General features: G+C 45.3%; 1 protein-coding gene across 1 annotated transcript; it reads right to left on the bottom strand.

Annotated features, from left to right (window-relative positions):
• Positions 1 to 6,514: 6,514 nt before the first annotated feature.
• On the bottom strand, positions 6,515 to 17,059 carry LOC113225233 (developmental pluripotency-associated protein 4-like). The gene is given in 7 exon segments (XM_026456732.1): positions 6,515 to 6,551; positions 7,417 to 7,615; positions 9,019 to 9,307; positions 11,212 to 11,262; positions 11,349 to 11,509; positions 13,446 to 13,569; positions 17,018 to 17,059. Coding segments are annotated over 7 exon segments (885 nt in total). The 5' UTR covers positions 17,042 to 17,059.
• Between the last annotated feature and the right edge of the window lie 2,603 nt (positions 17,060 to 19,662).

Genomic DNA, 19,662 nt, shown 5'->3' with positions numbered 1-19,662 from the left:
CATTAATCTCAGGACCCAGGGTGACCATGGTCCGTTTAAGTCAGTAGTATAATACATTCAAAATATAGTCTGGACCTGACGTGGTGGCTTACGCCTGTCATCCTTTGGGAGGCCTTTGGGAGGCCAGGAAGGAGGATGACTTGAGTCCAGAAGTTCGAGACCAGCCTGAGCAATATAGTGAGACCTCGTCTCTATGGAAAAAAAAAAAAAAAAAAGTAAATAATTTTAGAAAAGAAAAAAAGTGTAGCCTGAAAAGGCTCAGCTTTAGTTTATTGAGGAACTGATTGGAAAAATAAATTATGAGGCCCCACCCCGCCACCGCCACCGGAGACATCCTGAATCAGATCCTGGAGGGTGTGGCTGAGCAGCTGAGGAATCTGTGCTTCCACAAGCCCTCCAGGTAATTTTTTCTTTTTTTATTTTTTAGACACGATCTGTAGCCCAGGCTGGAGTGCGGTGGCGCGATCATAGCTCACTGCAGCCTCGATCTCCGGGACTCAAGCGATCTTCCCACCTCAGCCCATGGCGTCCCACCCCTGCCCCTCCCCCCACACTCCAGTACTTGGAATTACAGGCCCGCGCCACCACGCCCCGCTAACATTTAAATGTTTTGTAGAAATGAGACCTGGGGTGGAAGGGGATTGCGGGGACAGAGAGGATGTGGGTAGGGGGCCTCACTGTGTTGCCCAGACTAGTCTTGAATTCCTGCCTGAGTTCCCAGACTCGAGGGATCCTCCCTCCGCAGCCTTCGGAGTGGGTGGGACTACAGGCCTGCACCACCACGCCCAGCCCTCTGGATGATTCTTGAAGTCTGGAAGCTTTAGCTAGATCAGGATATAAACAAAGGGCTTTGGAGACAGGCAGTCAACGGCAGATAATGATTGGAATTCCGGCTCCTCCCTTCCAGGATGGAACCTGAATGCAGCCCTCTAAGATGCAGCCAGAAAAGCACTCCGCCTACCCGGTTGGGTGTGGCCCCTGTTGCTTTTAATGGGCAATTTAGAGGAAAGCTGACCTAATGGCCTGAGTTGATCCTAATGTCTTAGGTAGAGACAGGATTTCAAGTGGCAAGACCATTTCATTACCATGTTTTCTTTTCTTCATTGCATTTTTTACAATATAATCATCTTAGGCCGGGCGCGTTGGCTCACGCCTGTAATCCTAGCACTTTGGGAGGCTGAGGCAGACAGAACATCTGAGGTCAGGAGTTCAAGACCAGCCTGGCTAACTTGGCGAAACCCCGTCTCTACTAAAAATACAGAAATTCGCCGGGCGTGGTGGTGCATGTCTGTAATTTTAGCTACTCGGGAGTCTGAGGCACGAGAATCGCTTGAACCCAGGAGGTGAAGGTTGCAGTGAGCCAGGATCAAGCCACTGCACTCCAGCCTGGGCGACAGAGAGAGACTGTCACAAAAACAAAAGTCATCCTATTTGTTTTCCTGGGGTTTTTCTTCCAGCTTTTTGAGAATGTTTTAGTATGGGAAAGTTCAAACATGTACAAAAGTAGACGATAATAATTTACTTACAGCCAGTCTGGTTTCATCTAAATTGCCGTCCATTCCTTTTCCATGGGTTATTTTGAAACAAATACCAGATCGCCTATGATTTCATTCATAAATTCAGGGAAAAGGCCGGCGCCGTGACTCACACCTGTAATCTCAGCACGTCAGGAGGCCGAGGTGGCAGGAACACTTGAGCCCAGGAACATTTCAGCCTGGGCAACATAGTGAGATCTCATTGTTACCAAAAAAAAAAAAAAGAAAAGAAAAATAAAATAACCGGGCGTGTGGATGTGGTGGGACATGACTGTGGTCCTAGCTACTCAGGGGGCTGAAGTCAGAGGATCCCTTCAACCCAGGAGCCCGAGGCTGCAGTGAGGCTGTCTCAATAAATAAATAAATAAATCCGGGGTGGGGGGAATGCTTTGTTCCTATTATAACTACGATATCCTTTTTACATCTAAACATAATTTTAAAAATCATTATTTAATATTATCAAAGTATTCAAATATATGCTATGTTCAAATATCCAGCAGTATTCAAAACTCCCATTACTTCCATCCTTTAGAAAACTCGTTTTACTTTTTATTACCAAGATTAGCAATTCTTTTTTTTTTTTTTTTTTTTTGAGACGGAGTCTCGCTCTGTCACCCAGGCTGGAGTGCTGTGGCCAGATCTCAGCTCACTGCAAGCTCCGCCTCCCGGGTTCACGCCATTCTCCTGCCTCAGCCTCCCGGGCAGCTGGGACTACAGGCGCCCGCCACCTCGCCCGGCTAGTTTTTTGTAGTTTTTAGTAGAGACGGGGTTTCACCGTGTTAGCCAGGATGGTCTCGATCTCCTGACCTCGTAATCCCAGCACTTTGGGAGGCCGAGACGGGCGGATCACGAGGTCAGGAGATCGAGACCATCCTGGCTAACACGGTGAAACCCCGTCTCGGCCTCCCAAAGTGCTGGGATTACAGGCTTGAGCCACCGCGCCCGGCAAGATTAGCAATTCTTATACTCTTCTGCAGGACTTGTGATAACACATTGCTGAACCACACCCTGTGTCATTCAGTAGGTCTGAGATGAAGTAACATGCATTTCAAAGTTCCAGACTAATATGGATGCTCCTGGTTTGAGAACTAAATGAGAATCACTCACATTTTATGGAAAACTTAACTTTTTTTTTTTTTTTTTGAGGTGGAGCTTCGCTATTTTTGCCCAGGCTGGAGTGCAATGGTGGGATCTTGGCTAACTGCAACCTGCGCCTCCTGGGCTCAAGCGAGTCTCCTGCCTCAGCCTCCCAAGTAGCTGGGATTACAGGTGTGTGCCACCACGCCCAGCTAGTTTGTATTTTTGGTAGAGAGAGAGTTTCACCATGTTAGCTAGGCTGGTCTCAAACTCCGGATCTCAGGTGATCCGACCCCCTGGGCCTCCCAAATTACTGGGATTACAGGTGTGTGCCACCGCACCTGGCCCTTTTTGTGTGTGTGTGGGACAGAGTCTCACTCTATTGCCCAGGCTGGAGTGCAGAGGCAATCTTGGCTCACTGCAACCTTCGCCTCCCAGGTTCAAGCGATTCTCCTGCCTCAGCCTCCTAAGTAGCTGGGATTATAGGCATGCGCTACCATGCCCAGCTAATGTTTTTGTTTTTGTTTTGAGGTGGAGTTTTGCTTTTGTTGCCCAGGATGGAGTGCAATGGCATGATCTTGGCTCACCACAACCTCTGCCTCCCAGGTTCAAGCGATTTTCCTGCCTCTGCCTCCCAAGTAGCTGGAATTACAGGCATGTGCCACCACGTCCAGCTAATTTTTGTGTTTTTAGTAGAGACAGGGTTTCTCCATATTGGTCAGGCTGGCCTTGAACTCCCAACCTCAGGTGATCTGCCCCCGCTGGCCTCCCAACATACTGGGATTACAGGTGTGAGCCACTGTGCCTGGCCTAATTCTGTATTTTTAATAGAGACAAGGTTTCACCATGTTGCTCGGGCTGGTCTCGAACTCTTCCTGACCTCAGGTGATCCACCTGCCTGGCCTTTCAAAGTGTTAGGATTACAGGCGTGAGCCACCACACCCGGCCAATTTTAACTTTATTTGAATACAGAGATTGTCCTCTTGTTACTTAACTTTCTTTCCAGACTTTTTTTTTTTCTTGAGGCAAGGTCTCTGCTCTGCTGCCCAGGCTGGAAGGGCAGTGGTGCAATCACGGTTCACTGCGGCCTCGACCTCCAGCTCAAGCAATCCGGCCATTTTGGCCACCCCAGTAGCTGAGACTACTGGCCACAGGCCGCCACAGCTGGCTAATTTTTGTATTTTGATGAAAGGGTTTCAACATGTTGCCCAGGCTGGTCTTGAACTCCTGGGCTCAAGTCATCTGCCAGCCTCAGTCTCCCAAGTGTTGGGATTACAGGTATGAGCCACTGCCCCGGCCCCTGTGGCTCTTCACAAATGGCTATGTCTAAGTGTCATTCAAAGCAAGGTAGACTCAATTAGCTTGAGACAACAGGTGTAATCCAGACTAATTGTTTCCTCATGATTAGATTTACATTATCTTTTTGGCAATGATATTGTGTACTTCCCATTGTTTATCAGAAAAGACATTTTAGTTTGTAACATTCCTGGTGGTGCTAAGTTGGAATCCTTGGTTAAGGTAGCTGTAGCTAAACTCCAATTTTTGTGTCCATAAACCCCATCGTGCCAAAATGTAGAAATTTTCTTTGCATCAGCAATGTGTTCAGAGGCCCTGACCAACGTTTACCCTAGGAAGCTGCCATGTCCCTTTGGTGCCAAGAGAAATTTGGGAGGCTGACTCCAGGTTTCCCACATCAGTTACAACGTGGGCATAGACCTATTTGTACAAATGTTACCTTAACATCCAGATGGGAAACTGGGAATACAAACCTCTTCTCTCAGCTCCCCCACAAAACAGCAAGATGTCATGCCTCTGCCAGGGAACTTATCTGAGACACAGGGAGTTTATAGCTCCAACTGTCTTCCTCTTAGTATTCTGGGAGTATAGTAGGCAGACAGGGAGTGGGGGACTGAATGTGGTGACAGGAACTTTGGGGGAGGCCTGTGAAAATAAGGGTGATTTGGCGAGTTATGTAACTTTAAGGTTTTATCTTGCCGGGGCAAGAAGGATGAGTAAATAAACTGTCTTACTGGTAGACTCCAATTATTAATTTATTTTGTATAGAGAGAAATTTAAGTTTATTTAAATGTGTTACAAACAGGGAGGTATCTACAAGCAGAATAATAAAGCAAAGGAAATTTCCAAATTAATAGGAAGGAAACGGAATAGAAACTTGACCCATCCAAAGAAAGTAGAAGTTTAAAAAGGAAACAAAATTAAAACGAATACACATAGTATAAGAAAAAAATGTTTATTATTTATTACACTGAACAATTCTGACCACCAACAACCAATGGGGTCCAGGAGAGAAGAACATCTTGCTTCTCAACAAACTTTCCTCCCTTGCTTTAACATTTTTGAGGATTCTTTCCCAAACCTATTACATCTGAATTATGATGGTTACAAATTTTCCAACTCTGCCACTCCTTCCAGTGCATTATTTTTAGTATCTTCATTAAAGGGGCAAAATAAAATAAAATAAAAATAATAAAGATTCCGTACTTGTAATAACAAAACAATGTTGGAAACTGTCATTAAATCAGGACAAGTGAAAAACAGATCTGTTCCCAGACTCACCGGACTATAAATTTAGGAAGTACACAAAAAAATTAAAAATTAATTATACTCAATAGGATACATTAAATATGTACAGTTTTTGTATGTCAATCATACCTAAGTAGTTTTAAAAACAAATGATCCGGCCCATACCGCCAACTAATAAAGAACAAAGAAATGAGTCATACAAAAGAAAAATCACACATTTTGGTTTACTCCTACTTTTGAGTTAAGAACACTAAAAATAAAATTTGCATGCAACGAATACAGTTCCCTAAATACAACAGATGAATTATTTTATATACACATCTTATTTTTATTTATGGAGAATCGGTTAATAACACATTTTAAGTTCAACATATTATGTATTTGAGTGGGAAGCAACCTTAAACATTTTAAACACCAGAAATATACAAAACAGTTATAAGTGAAATAATACTAAGTCCCTTGTGTTTTGATCCTGCAGTCAAACCATAGAAATTTCTGGTTAAGAGAACTTTGAAAAATACTGTTTCAAATATTAAAAATCATGTGTTTGAGGGAGGGAGAGAATTAACAGCCTTTCTTTGCCTTAAAATACTTTACGTTTTATGAAATTGCAATTGGAATGAAGCAGCTCCTAAAGTAGTCAGTGTTCAGAGGAAGAGAAAATCGAGCACAAGAGCCAACTACCATTTTACTCAACTCCTTCACAATGCTCAGCTGAAGAACTTCTCACTTAAAAGACCTGTTGAAGGTCAGGCACAGTGCCTCATGTTCCAGCATTTTGGGAGGCCGAGGCGGGTGGATCACTTGAGTCCAGGAGTTTGAGACTAGCCTGGCCAACAGGGGGAAACCCCATCTCTACTTAAAAAAAAAAAAAAAAAAAAAAAGCTGGGTGTGGTGGCAGGTGCCTGTAATCCCAGCTACTCGGGAGGCTGAGGTAGGAGAATCACTTGAACTCAGGAGGCAGCGATTGCACTGAACTGAGACTGCACAAGTGTACTCCGGCCTGGGCAACAGAGTGAGACACTGTCTCAAAAGACAAAACAAAACAAAAAAGAGCTGCTGCTGAAGTCATGTCTATTTTAGAAAAGTAGTATGAATGAGTTTTCTACATATTAACTACAATTTCTGGTAATTTGCGAAATGTTTTTCCGTTTTGAAATCTGAGAGTCTCTATCTCCACTCACAAAGCAACAGGCACTGCTAGGGCTCTTAGGCTAACATCTGCCACCCCACTCATCTGCATGGTCCATAAACAGGTGTGCAGAGGCCCAGAGTTCACCTGTCAGCAGCCCCGCGGAATCCGACTCTCCAGACTTTCTGCCATTAATTACCATAGATGTGGCCTTTTTCCTGATATTCTATTCCCATTGGAGGCTTTTTATTAAGACCTTGTTCCTATAAAGCAAATAAAATGTTTGTTTTCAAAAAGGTAAGAATCAAGAAATATCAAAAATAACCAAGAAACCCGCTGCTGGAATGCTGTTGAAATTGCCCTTACAACTTCAGGATCACAGGTAACAAGCCTGTGACGCTGTCATTCGAGAATGAAGATCATCAGCCAAGTTATCATGCCTCTGACATATGTTCCTGACTTGTGTGAACCATGGACAAGAGGCCTTGGAGGGTCACTTTGCATCACTTTCCCAAAAACCCAACTATGTCATTAGAGGACTACCCAAGGTGACCTCCTCACTTCTATTCAACTTGCCTGCCATAGAGAGATTATCAAAATACAGCAAAAAGCAGGATATCCCAAAGGAAAAGCCAATCACACATTCACACACTTCCTCCTGTGGGAGATGGTCTTGCTATGTTTCCCTGGCTGAGAAATTACCGATCCCTCCTTTCCATCTAGTCAATTCTTCCCTTAACTTAAGGAATCTCTTCTTTGATATTCATCATGTTATTCCAGGTGTTTGTATGTGCACTATCCCTGTTTAGACTGTAGGCTACTTAAAGGAAGAGCTTTTTTACTAGTCATTATTGCTGTGTAGGGCATACACTTTGAATGTAGTAATTATACAATGTTTGTTGCTCCCAGAATTCTGTGTCTCCAGGTAGAAGCGTTAAACCTTGACACAGAAATGCTTTCTGTTTCCTGGGGATAAACTTAACTGAATAATGATTTTCTTGAAACTCTGTACTGACAATTTGACCTTGAAATAATACATGGCTATTTAAGATTAATGTGTATCTTGACTTTCTGCAATTGAAAATCCAGCACCCACTTTTAGTTTGTAGAAAAGCATCAGGTAGTTACCTGTGAACACAATTGGGGCACAACATATTGTCTTCAAAATGCGGGGGTGGAAAATTGGAGGCAGGAAGCAAGAAGAGTGCACTCACTCTCCCTTCTTGCTTTTCTGGAACCCAGGCTTGACCAGCATGGAACTGCAGGTGAACCCAACCATCTGTGTCTGCAGGGAGACTTTTCCCATGGACCACACACCACCTGACACCTGGCGAAGGAGAGAGACAGGTACCCACACACCAGGATGACATACCGATGTAAGACCGCATTATGGCCCATCACCCTTGATTGACCAACTCCAAGATGTGAACCCTGAAATCCTAACTTAACCTCTTCTCTATTCTGTTCTCCTTAGAAAAGCATACAAGACAGTTCCTATTAAAACTTAAAAATCTAGGCGGGGCACGGTGGCTCATGCCTGTAATCCGAGCACTTTGGAAGGCCGAAGTTGGCGGATCATGAGGTCAGGATATTGAGACCATCCTGGCTAACATGGTGAAACCCCGCCTCTACTAAAAACACAAAAAATTAGCCGGGCATGGTGGCGGGCGCCTGTAGTCCCAGCTACTTGGGAGGCTGAGGCAGGAGAATGGTGTGAACCTGGGAGGCAGGGCTTGCAGTGAGCCATGATCACGCCACTGCGCTACAGCCTGGGTGACAGAGCAAGACTCCGTCTCAAATAAATAAATCAATCTAGTTGGAAGTAGTATAGTTGTAGGTGGGCAGATGGTAGAAAGACTAACCCAGAGTGTCTGGAAAGGGCTTCATGAAATAAACTCAGGGGCCTCAGCTCTGAACACACACTGGATTGTACTGAACAGTTTATTGTCTTCTTTTGTTGTACTTTCTGTAATTCTTACAACATATAAGGTAGGTATCACCCATTTTAGAATGAAAACACTGGGAAATATTTTAAATAACTTATTAATCCCATTCTGGGGCTCAGCTGCAGGCACTTAATTTTAGATCTTACTTTTAATTTAAATTGCTTAAAGGGGAAAGAAAGAAAACCAAACTGCTATCCCCTTCAATCATTTAAATGCATCAATCGTTTAAAGCAGTGGTTCTCAAACTGTGGTCCCCAGACCAGCATCCTTAGTGCTGCCCAGAAAACTTAGAAATGCAAACTCTCGCTGGGTGTGGTGGCTCACACCTGTAATCCCAGCACTCTGGGAGGCCGAGGCAGGCAGATCATCTGAGGTCGGGAGCTTGAGACCAGCCTGACCAACGTGGAGAAAACCTGTCTCCACTAAAAATACAAAACTAGCCGGGCATGGTTGCGCCTGCCTCTAATGCCAGCTACTCAGGAAGGCTGAAGCAGGCGAATCGCTTGAACCCAGGAGGTTGAGGTTGTGGTGAGCCAAGATCGCACCACTGCACTCTAGCCTGGGAAGTCAGAACGAAACTCCGTCTCAAAAAAAAAAAGAAAGAAAGAAAGAAATGTAAATGCTCAGGTCCTGTCCTAGACCTGAATTAGAAACTCTGTGGGCAGGGTCCAGGAATCGCTGGCCCTCAAAAGCATTTTGATATACCCTAAAATGTATCAGGCATTAATCTCTACTAAGCTTATTTCCCCACTGGACCAGAATAAGCTCTTCATGTTGGGCTTACCACAGGCCTCTTGTGGAGATTCCACTGCCTCTGGCGTCCTCGCCCTGGCCGAAATTCTCGCCCAGGAGGCCAGCAAAGCCTCTGGGGCAGAAGTTGTCACCACAACTGTATTAACTCCCTCAAGGAGAGCAGTGGAATCTTCCAGGGCAGGCGGCCCCTCCGCAGGGGGAAGGGCCACTTCAGGAGGATGTGTCTCAGAACTTTGCAGGGACGTTTCCCCTTTTTCCACCTTTACTTTTTTTTGCAATGATTTCCGGATTTTGGCCTCTTTTGCTGTGCTAGGAAAATCCTACAGAAAGGGTTAAATAATAAAGATAAAAATAAAGATTAAAATTCTAACAAAAATGGCCTCAGAGTTAAGGAGCTCTCGATCAAATGCAAAGTTTCACTTAGGAGGTCTAGGTTCAAGAGATCCATTGTACAACTTGGTAACTATACATAGTTAATAACAATGTACTGTCTTCTTGAAAATTGCTCAGTTGGCTGCACATGGCTCAGGTCTGTAATCCCAGCACTTTGGGAGGCCAAGGTTGGTAAAACACTTGAGGCCAGGAGTTCGAGACCAGCCTGGCCAACGTGGTGAAACCGCGTCTCTACTAAAAATACAAAAATTATCCAGGCGTGGTGGCTCATGCCTGCAATCCCAGCTACACAGGGGGCTGAGACTGGGGTATCACTTGAACCAGGGAGGCGGAGGTTGCAGTGAGCCTGCACTCCAGCCTAGGTGACAGAGGGAGACTGTCTTAAAAAAGAAAGAAAGAAAATTGCTGGCCGGGCACAGTGGCTCACGCCTGTAATCCCAGCATTTTGGGAGACCAAGGCGAGTGGATCACGAGGTCAGGAGTTCTAGACCAGCCTGGCCAACATGGTGAAACCCTGTCTCTACTAAAAATACAAACATCAGCCAGGCGTGGTGGCCGGTGACTGTAATCCCAGCTACTCTGGAGGCTGAGGCAGGAGACTAGCTTGAACCCAGGAGGTGGAGGTTGCAGTGAGCTGAGATTGCGCCACTGCACTCCAGCCTGAGCAACAAGAGCGAAACTTCGTCTTAAAAAAAAAAAAGAAAGAAAGAGAATCTGGGCACGGTGGGGCTCACGCCTATAATCCCAGCACTTTGGGAGGATGAGGTGGGGAGATCACCTGAGGTCGGGAGTTCGAGACCAGCCTGACCAACATGGAGAAATGCCGTCTCTACTAAAAATCCAAATTAGCCAGGTGTGGTGGCGCATACCTGTAATCTCAGCTACTCGGGAGGCTAAGGCGGGAGAATCGTCTGAACCCGGGAGGCAGCAGATGCGTGGAGCGAAATTCTGTCTCAATAATTATAATAATAATAATGTAGTATGTAAGGTGATGTATGTATTAATTAGCTTGAGTTGGCCATTCCACAATGTATAAGTATTTCAAAGCCATGTGCTGTACATGATAAAAATAAACAATTTTTGTCCATTAAAAAAATTTAAGTGCTGCCTCTTTTTATTTTTGAGACAGCGTTTCACCCTTTGCCCAGGCTGGAGTGCAATGGTGCATCTCGGCTCACGGAAACCTCTGCCTCCTGGTTTCAAGCAATTCTCCTGCCTCAGCCTCCTGAATAACTGGGATTACACGCATGCACCACCACACCTGGCTAATTTTTGTATTTTTAGTAGAGACAGGATTTCACCATGTTGGCCAGGCTGGGCTGCCTCATTTTTATTATTCTTTGCAGACTTGGTGAGAAGTAGGGATGGAAGGCCAGGCACGGTGGCTCACACCTGTAATCCCAGCACTTTGGGAAGGCCGAGGTGGGCAGACCACGAGGTCAGGAGTTCAAGACCAGCCTGACCAAAATAGTGAAACCCCACCTCTACTAAAAATACAAAAAATTAGCTGGGCGTGGTGGCGGGCGCTTGTAATCTCAACTACTTGGGAGGCTGAGGTAAGACAATTGCTTGAATTTGGGAGGTGGAGGTTGCAGTGAGCTGAGGTGGTGCCACAGCACTCCAGTCTGGGTGACAGTGCAAGACTCCATCTCAAAAAAAAAAAAAAAGGAAAGTAGGCACGGGAAATACTTTGGGAAAGAACATGGTAAGTTCTTTCTTAGAACTAGGGGTGGAGGGACAAGCGGAGGCTAAGACAGTTCCTTTACTCACTTTTGAAGCTACAATAGGTAATTAGGATAAGCACTGAAACATACATCCTTTAAAAAGTTACCTTTTGATTTGGGTAGGCAAAGGCACACAGGCGCTTATATGCATCCAATTTCTAAGACAACAGAAAACTGAGTTAGTAAGGCAAGTAAGGTTCCTACCCTTCCTCCCAGCAGTACCATCCCCAGCCTAGGCCCTCACCTGGCCTTTGGAGCTCAGCTTCAATTGCTGGCACCAGGCCCGCAGAATGTCCCGGTGAATCAGATTAACAGGTGGCAGTTTAGAGGGTAATGGAGGGATTGGTATCTTCTTCTGAGGTCTGGGGTTGTCACTGTACTCTGCCTTCTTCTTAGGACAGAGCACTGAAGGAGAATGGAATCAAATTAGTAGTAATTAACTTTGTGTACCTTTTCAGAATTTCAAAAGTAAAATCACTTTTTTTTTTTTTTTTTTGGGAGAGAGAGTCTTGCTTTGTCGCCCGGCTGGAGTGCAGTGGCGCGATCTTGGCTCCCTGTAACCTCCGCCTCCTGGGTTCAAGCGATTCTCCTGCCTCAGCCTCCTGAGTAGCTGGGATTACAGATGCCCACCACCATGCCTGGCTAAATTTTTTTCTATTTTTAGTGGAGGTGAAGTTTCACCATGTTGGCCAAGCTGGTCTCCAACTCCTGAACTTGTGATCTGCCCACCTAGGCCTTCCAAAGTGCTGGGATTACAGGCCTAAGCCACCACGCCCAGCCTAAAATCAGTTTTAGTTATTAATAGTTCAATCCCTCTCAAACCTAGGACTTACCACTTCTAAATCCCAGTTTTATTCCTAGATCTCCCCACTACTCAAGTACACGTGCTCCTTTGTGAACCCTTTAATCGACAGAACCCAGGTGGTGGCACCAGAGATGGCACTTCCATCCCAGGGGAATTACCACTGTCTTAGACTTGAGATCATACCTTTGTGAACCCCTTAATCCACAGAACCCAGGTGGTGGCACCAGAGATGGCACTTCCATCCCAGGGGAATTACCGCTGTCTTAGACCTGAGATCATACTCAGTGGTGTCCTCTATCCACAAAGCAAACTCAACACCTGACAATGCTACACCAGCAACCACTAATATCCCTGATTCTGCCAGCGCACCCTAGTCAGGGCAGCACTCTGGTTTCATAGCAGGTATGCTTCCTTAGCTGTACTGTTTCTGTTCATCCTGCTTCTGCACCTCACATACCTTGTCTTCATTCAGTAAAGATATTTGGCCAGGCGCAGTGGCTCACACTGTAATCCCAGCACTCTGGGAGGCCGAGGTGGGGGGATAACCTGAGGTCAGGAGTTTGAGACCAGCATGGCCAACATGGTGAAATGCCGTCTCTACTAAAAAAAAAAAAAAATTCGCTGGGTGTGATGGCACATGCCTGTAGTCCCAGTTACTTGGGAGGCTGAGGCTGGATAACTGTTTGAACCCGGGAAGCAGAGGTTTTAGTGGGCCAGGATCGTGCCAAAAAAATGTCTAAGGCTGGGTCTGGTGGCTCACACCTGTAATCCCAGCACTTTAGGAGGCCAAGGCAGATGGGTCACTTGAGGCCAAGAGTTCACAACCAGCCTGGCCAATATGGTAAAACCCCGTCTCTACTAAAAATACAAAAATCAGACAGGCATGGTGGCACACGCCTGCAATCCTAGCCAACTTGGGAGGCTAAGACAGGACAATCGCTTGAACCAGGGAGGCAGAGGTTGCAGGGAACTGAGATGGTGCCACCACACTCCAGCCTGGATGACAGAGCAACACCCTGTCTTGGTGTCTCAAAAAAAAGGACACAGCCTGTAATGACACTTACAGTTAGTAGGGTTTACTCTGTACATATTACTTCTTAGGCATAGTCTAAGTACTTCACTTAATTATTCTATGTAAATTTTAACACTCCATTCCCACACCCGAATAAAAGTAGATATTGTTCAAACTTATTTTTAGAATAGGAAGTCCGGTTTCAAGAATGGGTCTTCAAATTTACAGCTGTCTGTTCCCAAATCATTGCACATTGAAATTCTTAACTCCAAGTAGCAAGTGAAGGAAAAAATGATCAACAGAACCAAATAGGCTGTGGAAGTCTGAAGACAGGAAGGGATCGGTTAGGGCAATGGTGACCAAAAGATGCTTCAGGAAGGTGCAATTTAAGCTAGACTTTCATGAATTGTAGGATTTGCACAATATATGATGGAAATTTCTTCCCTGGCTTTTCTTCTTCAGAAAACTTCCTCTGGCTTCTAAGACCTGAGAAAGTGGGATTTGAGGATTTGAAGACCTCTTACCTTTATTGCCTTTGACAGATATTTTTTCTTTGGTTCCCTTTGCTGATGTTCCTGGCAAAGCAATCATGTTTGGTTGATTAGAAGCCTGCTGAGTCTCTTCCCTCGACTTCTCTGTGGAGGTCTACTGGGAACAGAGGAGCTGGTCAGTCATTCCTCTAGTGTCCAAACCACACATACACTACCTGCCTCAAGATAACTCGCTTCTAAGGCACCAAGGCAGTCACTGGATTCCACTGGCAGTGTGGATTCTCCTCTGGGTATCATCTTAATACACAGTGTCATGCAGGCCAGGCGTGGTGGCTTACGCTTGTAATCCAAGTGCTTTAGGAGGCCAAGGCAAGAGGATCGCTTGAGTCCGGTAATTAGATACCAGCCTAAGCAACAACAAGTGAAACCTTGCCTCTACAAAAAGCAGACAAGATTAGCTGAGCATGGTGGTACGTGCCTGTAGCCCAAGCTACTCAAGAGACTGAGGTAGGAGAATCACTTGAGCCAGGGAGGTAGATAGAGGCTGCACTGCTGCACTCCAACCTGGGTGACAGAATGAGACTGTCTCAAAAAAAAAAAAAAAAAGAAAGAAAGAAAGAAAGAAAGGCCCTTGCCGGGCGCGGTGGCTCAAGCCTGTAATCCCAGCACTTTGGGAGGCCGAGACGGGCGGATCACGAGGTCAGGAGATCGAGACCATCCTGGCTAACCCAGTGAAACCCCGTCTCTACTAAAAAATACAAAAAACTAGCCGGGTGAGGTGGCGGGCACCTGTAGTCCCAGCTACTCGGGAGGCTGAGGCAGGAGAATGGCGTAACCCCGGGAGGCAGAGCTTGCAGTGAGCTGAGATCCGGCCACTGCACTCCAGCCTGGGAGACAGAGCGAGACTCCGTCTCAAAAAAAAAAAAAAGAAAAAAAAAGAAAGGCCCTTAACTCACCTACTGTATTCCATCATGTCTCTCACCTCGAAGAATTTTTTCCCCCAATCCTTCATTCTTGACCGCTTCCAAATAAATTTTTTTTTTTTGAAATGGAGTCTCGCTCTGTCGCCGGGGCTGCAGTGCTGTGGCCGGTTCTCAGCTCACTGCAAGCTCCGCCTCCCGGGTTTATGCCATTCTCCCGCCTCAGCCTCCCGGTAGCTGGGACTACAGGCGCCCGCCACCTCGCCCAGCTAGTTTTTTTTTTTTTTTAGTAGAGACGGGGTTTCACCGTGTTAGCCAGGATGGTCTCGATCTCCTGACCTCGTGATCCGCCCATCTCGGCCTCCCAAAGTGCTGGGATTACAGGCTTGAGCCACCGCGCCCGGCCCAAATAAATTATTTTCTAACACTGTTGGCAGAGTGACACTATAAAGTTTACATCCTTTCAGTGGTTTATTGCTCTCAGCATAAAAATAATTGTCTTTAACATTACCTACCAGACTCTTGCCTCCTATTTCACACTGCTCTCCCTACCCAAACTCCAGCCACGTAATTCCTTTCCTTTCCAAAGTTGTTACATTTTTTTGTTTTGTAGAGATGAGGTGTTGGAATTAAAGGTGTGAGCCACTGCGCCCAAGGGCTCCCTATATTCTTTTTATTTGAGAGAAGTCTCGCTCTGTCGTCCAGGCTGGAGCGCAGTGGCACAAGCAACCTCCACCTCCCCCGGGTTCAAGCAATTCTCTGCCTCAGCCTCCCGACTAGGCGGAATTACTGGCGCCCGCCATGACGCCCAGCTGGTTTGCCATGACGCCCAGCTGGTTTTCGTGTTTTTAGTAGAGATGGGGCTTCACCATGCTGGCCAGGCTGGTCTCAAACTCCTGGCCTCAAGTGATCCACCCACCTCGGCCTCCCAAAGTGCTGGGATTACAGGCATGTGCCACTGTGCTGGTCTTAGCCTTCCTTATTTTTATTCATTTAATTCTCATAGCAATCTGGCAACAATTTACTTCTCAGACACAAGCTGAGGATCAGAGGTAACATAAAGACACAGAGATTAAGAGTACGTTAGATATAAATTAAAATTTAAATATCAAAGCTGGGCTCCATGGCTCACGCCTGTAATCCCAGCACTTTGGGAGGCCGAGGTGGGCTGACTGATGGAGGTCAGGAGTTCGAGACCAGCCTGGCCAACATATCGAAACTCAATCACTACCAAAAATACCACAACTACCTGGGCGTGGTGGTGCACGCCTGCAATCTCAGCTAATCCGGTGGCTGAGTCAGGAGAGTCCTTTGAATCCGGGAGGCAGAGGCTGCAGTGAGCTGAGATCGGCTACTGCACTCCAGCCTGGGTGACAGAGTGAAACTCGATTCATTAAAAAAAAAAACACACAATAATAAAATTTCTCCTAAATCTAAATCTTTCAGGGTGGATTACTGGACAAATTAACATTTGCATGGCATTTTTACATCTCTACAGAAGTTCTACATTTGGATTTGAAATTTAATTTGCATAACCCTGACATAAAGTACTCACTTTGGACCTCACAAATGACCTAAAACCGAGACGGTTAAAAATGACCCAGTTCAAATCAAGAGGACCTGAGAGCGCTCGGATATGGCCGTTCAGGGCCTGTGCAAGGTCTCAAAGCCTCTCTTCCTTCACTTTCTGTCTGCATTGCTGTCAATGTCTGGCTTCTGATTACTCCTAGGTCCTAAGGACGCTGGGAAAACCGGACGAATTCAGTCTCAGGACCTTTGCTTTGGGATCTGTGTCCGTCTAAAGGAAGTTAAGGGGTTTCATTCTTTTCCAACCTCAGCTCAATTACTTCTTCCTACCACCCTTTTCTCCTGTTACCATTTTCCTCTAACCCCGATATTCAATTAATTCTTTCTGACTGGACAAAGCACCTCTTCAAAACAGAAAACCCGGCCGGGAGCAGCGGCGCACGCCTGTAGTCCCAGCAGCACTTTGGAAGGCCGAGGTCGGAGGATCGCTTGAGCCTGGGAGGTCGAGGTTGCAGTGAGCGGTGATGGTGCCACTGCACTCCAGCCCGAGAGACAAAGTGAGAGACCCTGTTCCAAAACTAACCTGAAAGCCTAATTTTTTAACTTTTTCTTTTGAGATGGAGTTTCGCTCTTGTTGCCCAAGCGGGGGGTGCAATGGCGCGATCTCGGCTCACCGCAACCTCCGCCTCCCGGGTTCAAGCGATTCTCCTCCTTCAGCCTCCCGAGTAGCTGGGATTACAGGTGTGCGTCACCACACCCAGCTAATTTTGTATTTTTAGTAGAGACGGGGTTTCTCCATGGTGGTCAGGCTGGTTTCGAACTCCCGACCTCAGGTGATCCGCCCGCCTCGGCCGTCCAAAGTGCTGGGATTACAGAAGTGAGCCACCGCGCCCGGCCTCTTTTTTTCCCTCTATCTTTTGACACCTTCAACCTCCTCAACTAACCCTAGAAAACCTCATTTCTTGTCTCCTCACTCCAATATACCAGGTTGCAATCATGTTCTTGGGCTTTACTCTTAAAAAAAAAAAAAAAAAAAAGCCAAGAGGAGAAAATTCGAAGGCACATTCTTTTCTCCTCAAAAGAAAAATCAAGAGTGCCCAGGGAAGACAGAAACACGAAGACAAAGACAGAAAACAAATCCACTAAAACTGTACTGACCTCCTTGCCTTTCGCCTTCTCCATACTTGTAGAAGCGGAGCCTCGCAAATGCTTCCAAAATGGCCCCAGCCCTAAGATTGCTGTTTGTAAAGTCTCCTCCCACTTCCTGCCGCCAGCAGACCCTTTTTCTCCCCTCCTCACCTCTTCTTTTCTTCTCCCCGTCTGTTCCCTCCCCCACAATTTGTAAATGCTAAAATTGCATTCTTTCTTATTCATGGGGTGACCTTTGTCTGGGTTGAATTACTAATACCATTCCTGGCTCTTTTCTGTGCACTTTAAACGTAATTATCCAAAGTATGGTTCCGGAGACTTTGGGAGATTCAGGACGATTCTACCGGGAGAAAAAAAAAAAAAATGTGGCCAGAGACTTGAGCAGGATGTGTGAAGGGATTTAATAATGGGACTTGTGTAAACAGTAGACTTCAGGGACCAGACTGGCGGCTTGAAGAAAGCTATTTTCTTGTACCAAATACATTCTCAATCAACTAAAACTCCAGGTTTCTCTGTACTAATACCGAGCATCATTTCATCTGCCAAAGAACTAATAATAGTAGCTCTTAAAGTCTATAGAGTATTTGTTATTTATTTATTTTGTAGAGGGCAAGTTGGGTGTGGGTGGGGATCTCGCTATTTTGACCAGGCTGGTCTCGAACTCCTGCCCTCAAGTGATTCTCCAGCCTTGTCCTCCCAAAGTGTTGGGATTACAGGCGTGAGCCATCACTCCCAGCCCAAGTATTTTTTTATATCTCAAATTGAGGGTTTAAAATTCAGTCATTATTGTTCCCCATTTTATATATGACTAAAGTGTGGTATAAAATTTTATTGGTAACTTTTCCAATAGCACAGTAAGTGAACCGCTAACCTACTGACTCCCAAAGAAGTTCAAGTTTTTCTCCTTAAAATAATTTGAAAAATCCTTCCTCAGATCAATGCTCCCTGTCAGGTTGTCAAGACATGTGAAGTGAAGGAAGCAGTGGCTGTGCGACTGAAACCCTCCCTTGTCAGGGTCCAAAGTCTCCTTCGTTCTTTGGTTTACTTTGTTGTATTTTTTTCCTACATCTCACTGCTTGTCCTAAAATGATAAATAAGAGACCATCTTTAATCCAAATGGTGTTGGTAATCTGCTCACAGGCTAGAAATCCACGGACAGAGAAAGTAAGTAAACGTAACCCAGGAATGGAAAAGGAAGTGCAGGTTGTGGACTGGGCAACCCCCAAGGCAGCAAAGAGGAAACCAGGTGAGTTGAAGTCATCTGGGAGATGTTAGGGCTTTGATTTAACAATTCTTTACCACAGCCTTTGATAACCACCAGTACGACTTAGTAGTTAAGGTTTGTGTATAGAGTGTATAATTGAATCATCTTTCTTTTCTCAGTGTAATTGAATGTGACGTGGTGGCTCACGCCTGTAATCCCAGCACTTTGAGCGGCTGAGGTGGGCAGGTCACTTGAGTTCAAGAGTTTGAGACCAGCCTGGCCAACAATGCAGAACTCCTTCTCTACTAAAAATACAAAAATTAGCCGGGCATGGTGGTGCGTGCCTGTAATCCCAGCTATTGAGGAGGCTGAGGCAGGAGAATTGCTTGAGCCGGAGAGGGAGAGGTTGCAGTGAGTAGAGATGGTGCCCCCACACTCCAGCTTGGGTGACAGAGAGACACTCTGTCTCAAAACAAAGAAACAAACAAACAAACAAACAGAATAATTGGAGTTCTGAATTAAATATAAACTGAGGCACTGAAACATCTAATTCTGGGCAAGGTACAAACTAATTTGGTATGAACAGATGGAGTGTATACTGGGATTAATCATTTATAAATTATTGGGTCCACTACTATCTCTGGGAACACAATTCTAAAAGAATTGCACCAGCCATTTAAAACATGGGTTAGCTGACATCCTATACATAAAATAAATTAGTACAATTTAATTTAAAATGTTTGGAAATAACTGGAAATAATATTACTGAGTTCTGGAAATAAGCAAAAAGCCAAATATGGTCGGCTCCTGCCTGTAATCTCAGCATTTAGGGGGGCTGAGGTAGAAGGATTGCCAGAACCCAGGAGTTTAAGACCAGCCAGGGCAATTTAGTGAAATCCTGTCTCTACAAAAAATAGAAAAAGAAATTAGCTGGGTGTGGTGGCACATGCCTGTAGTTCCATCAGGAGACTAAGGTAGGAGGATCACTTGAACCCAGGAATTTGAGGCTGCAGTGAGCTGTGATCATGCCACTGCACCCTAGCCTGGGCAGTAGAGCCAGACCCTGTCCCCTCTCTTCATGAAAAAGCAAAAAAAAAAAAAAAAAAAAAAGTCAAATATATTTTTGTCAGGTTTGTTGGAGTTGTAATTTATAGGCAGTTTGGAGCAGAGTGCAACCTACTTGTGCATTGGTTTCTCAAATGTAAAGTAGGAAAAACTGCAAGTTTATTGTGTTTTCTGAGAAATAACTAATTTTGTGTGTAAAATTTCCTACAAATATTTGGTAGTCAAAAGAAAAACTTTACTGCTATTTTTAATGTTATAATTCCAGTGCCTACACTTCTATCTTGATTTCAAAAAGTATTCATAATTGAACAACCGAATTTCCCATTCACTTATTAAATAAAAATGTATTAGGCCGGGTGCGGTGGCTCAAGCCTGTGATCCCAGC

This window comes from Piliocolobus tephrosceles, unplaced genomic scaffold, assembly GCF_002776525.5.
Source record: "Piliocolobus tephrosceles isolate RC106 unplaced genomic scaffold, ASM277652v3 unscaffolded_19, whole genome shotgun sequence".
In the NCBI taxonomy this organism is placed as follows: domain Eukaryota; kingdom Metazoa; phylum Chordata; class Mammalia; order Primates; family Cercopithecidae; genus Piliocolobus; species Piliocolobus tephrosceles.
Note: the sequence above shows the minus strand (reverse complement) of the source record. Positions and strands in the feature narration are given on the sequence as shown.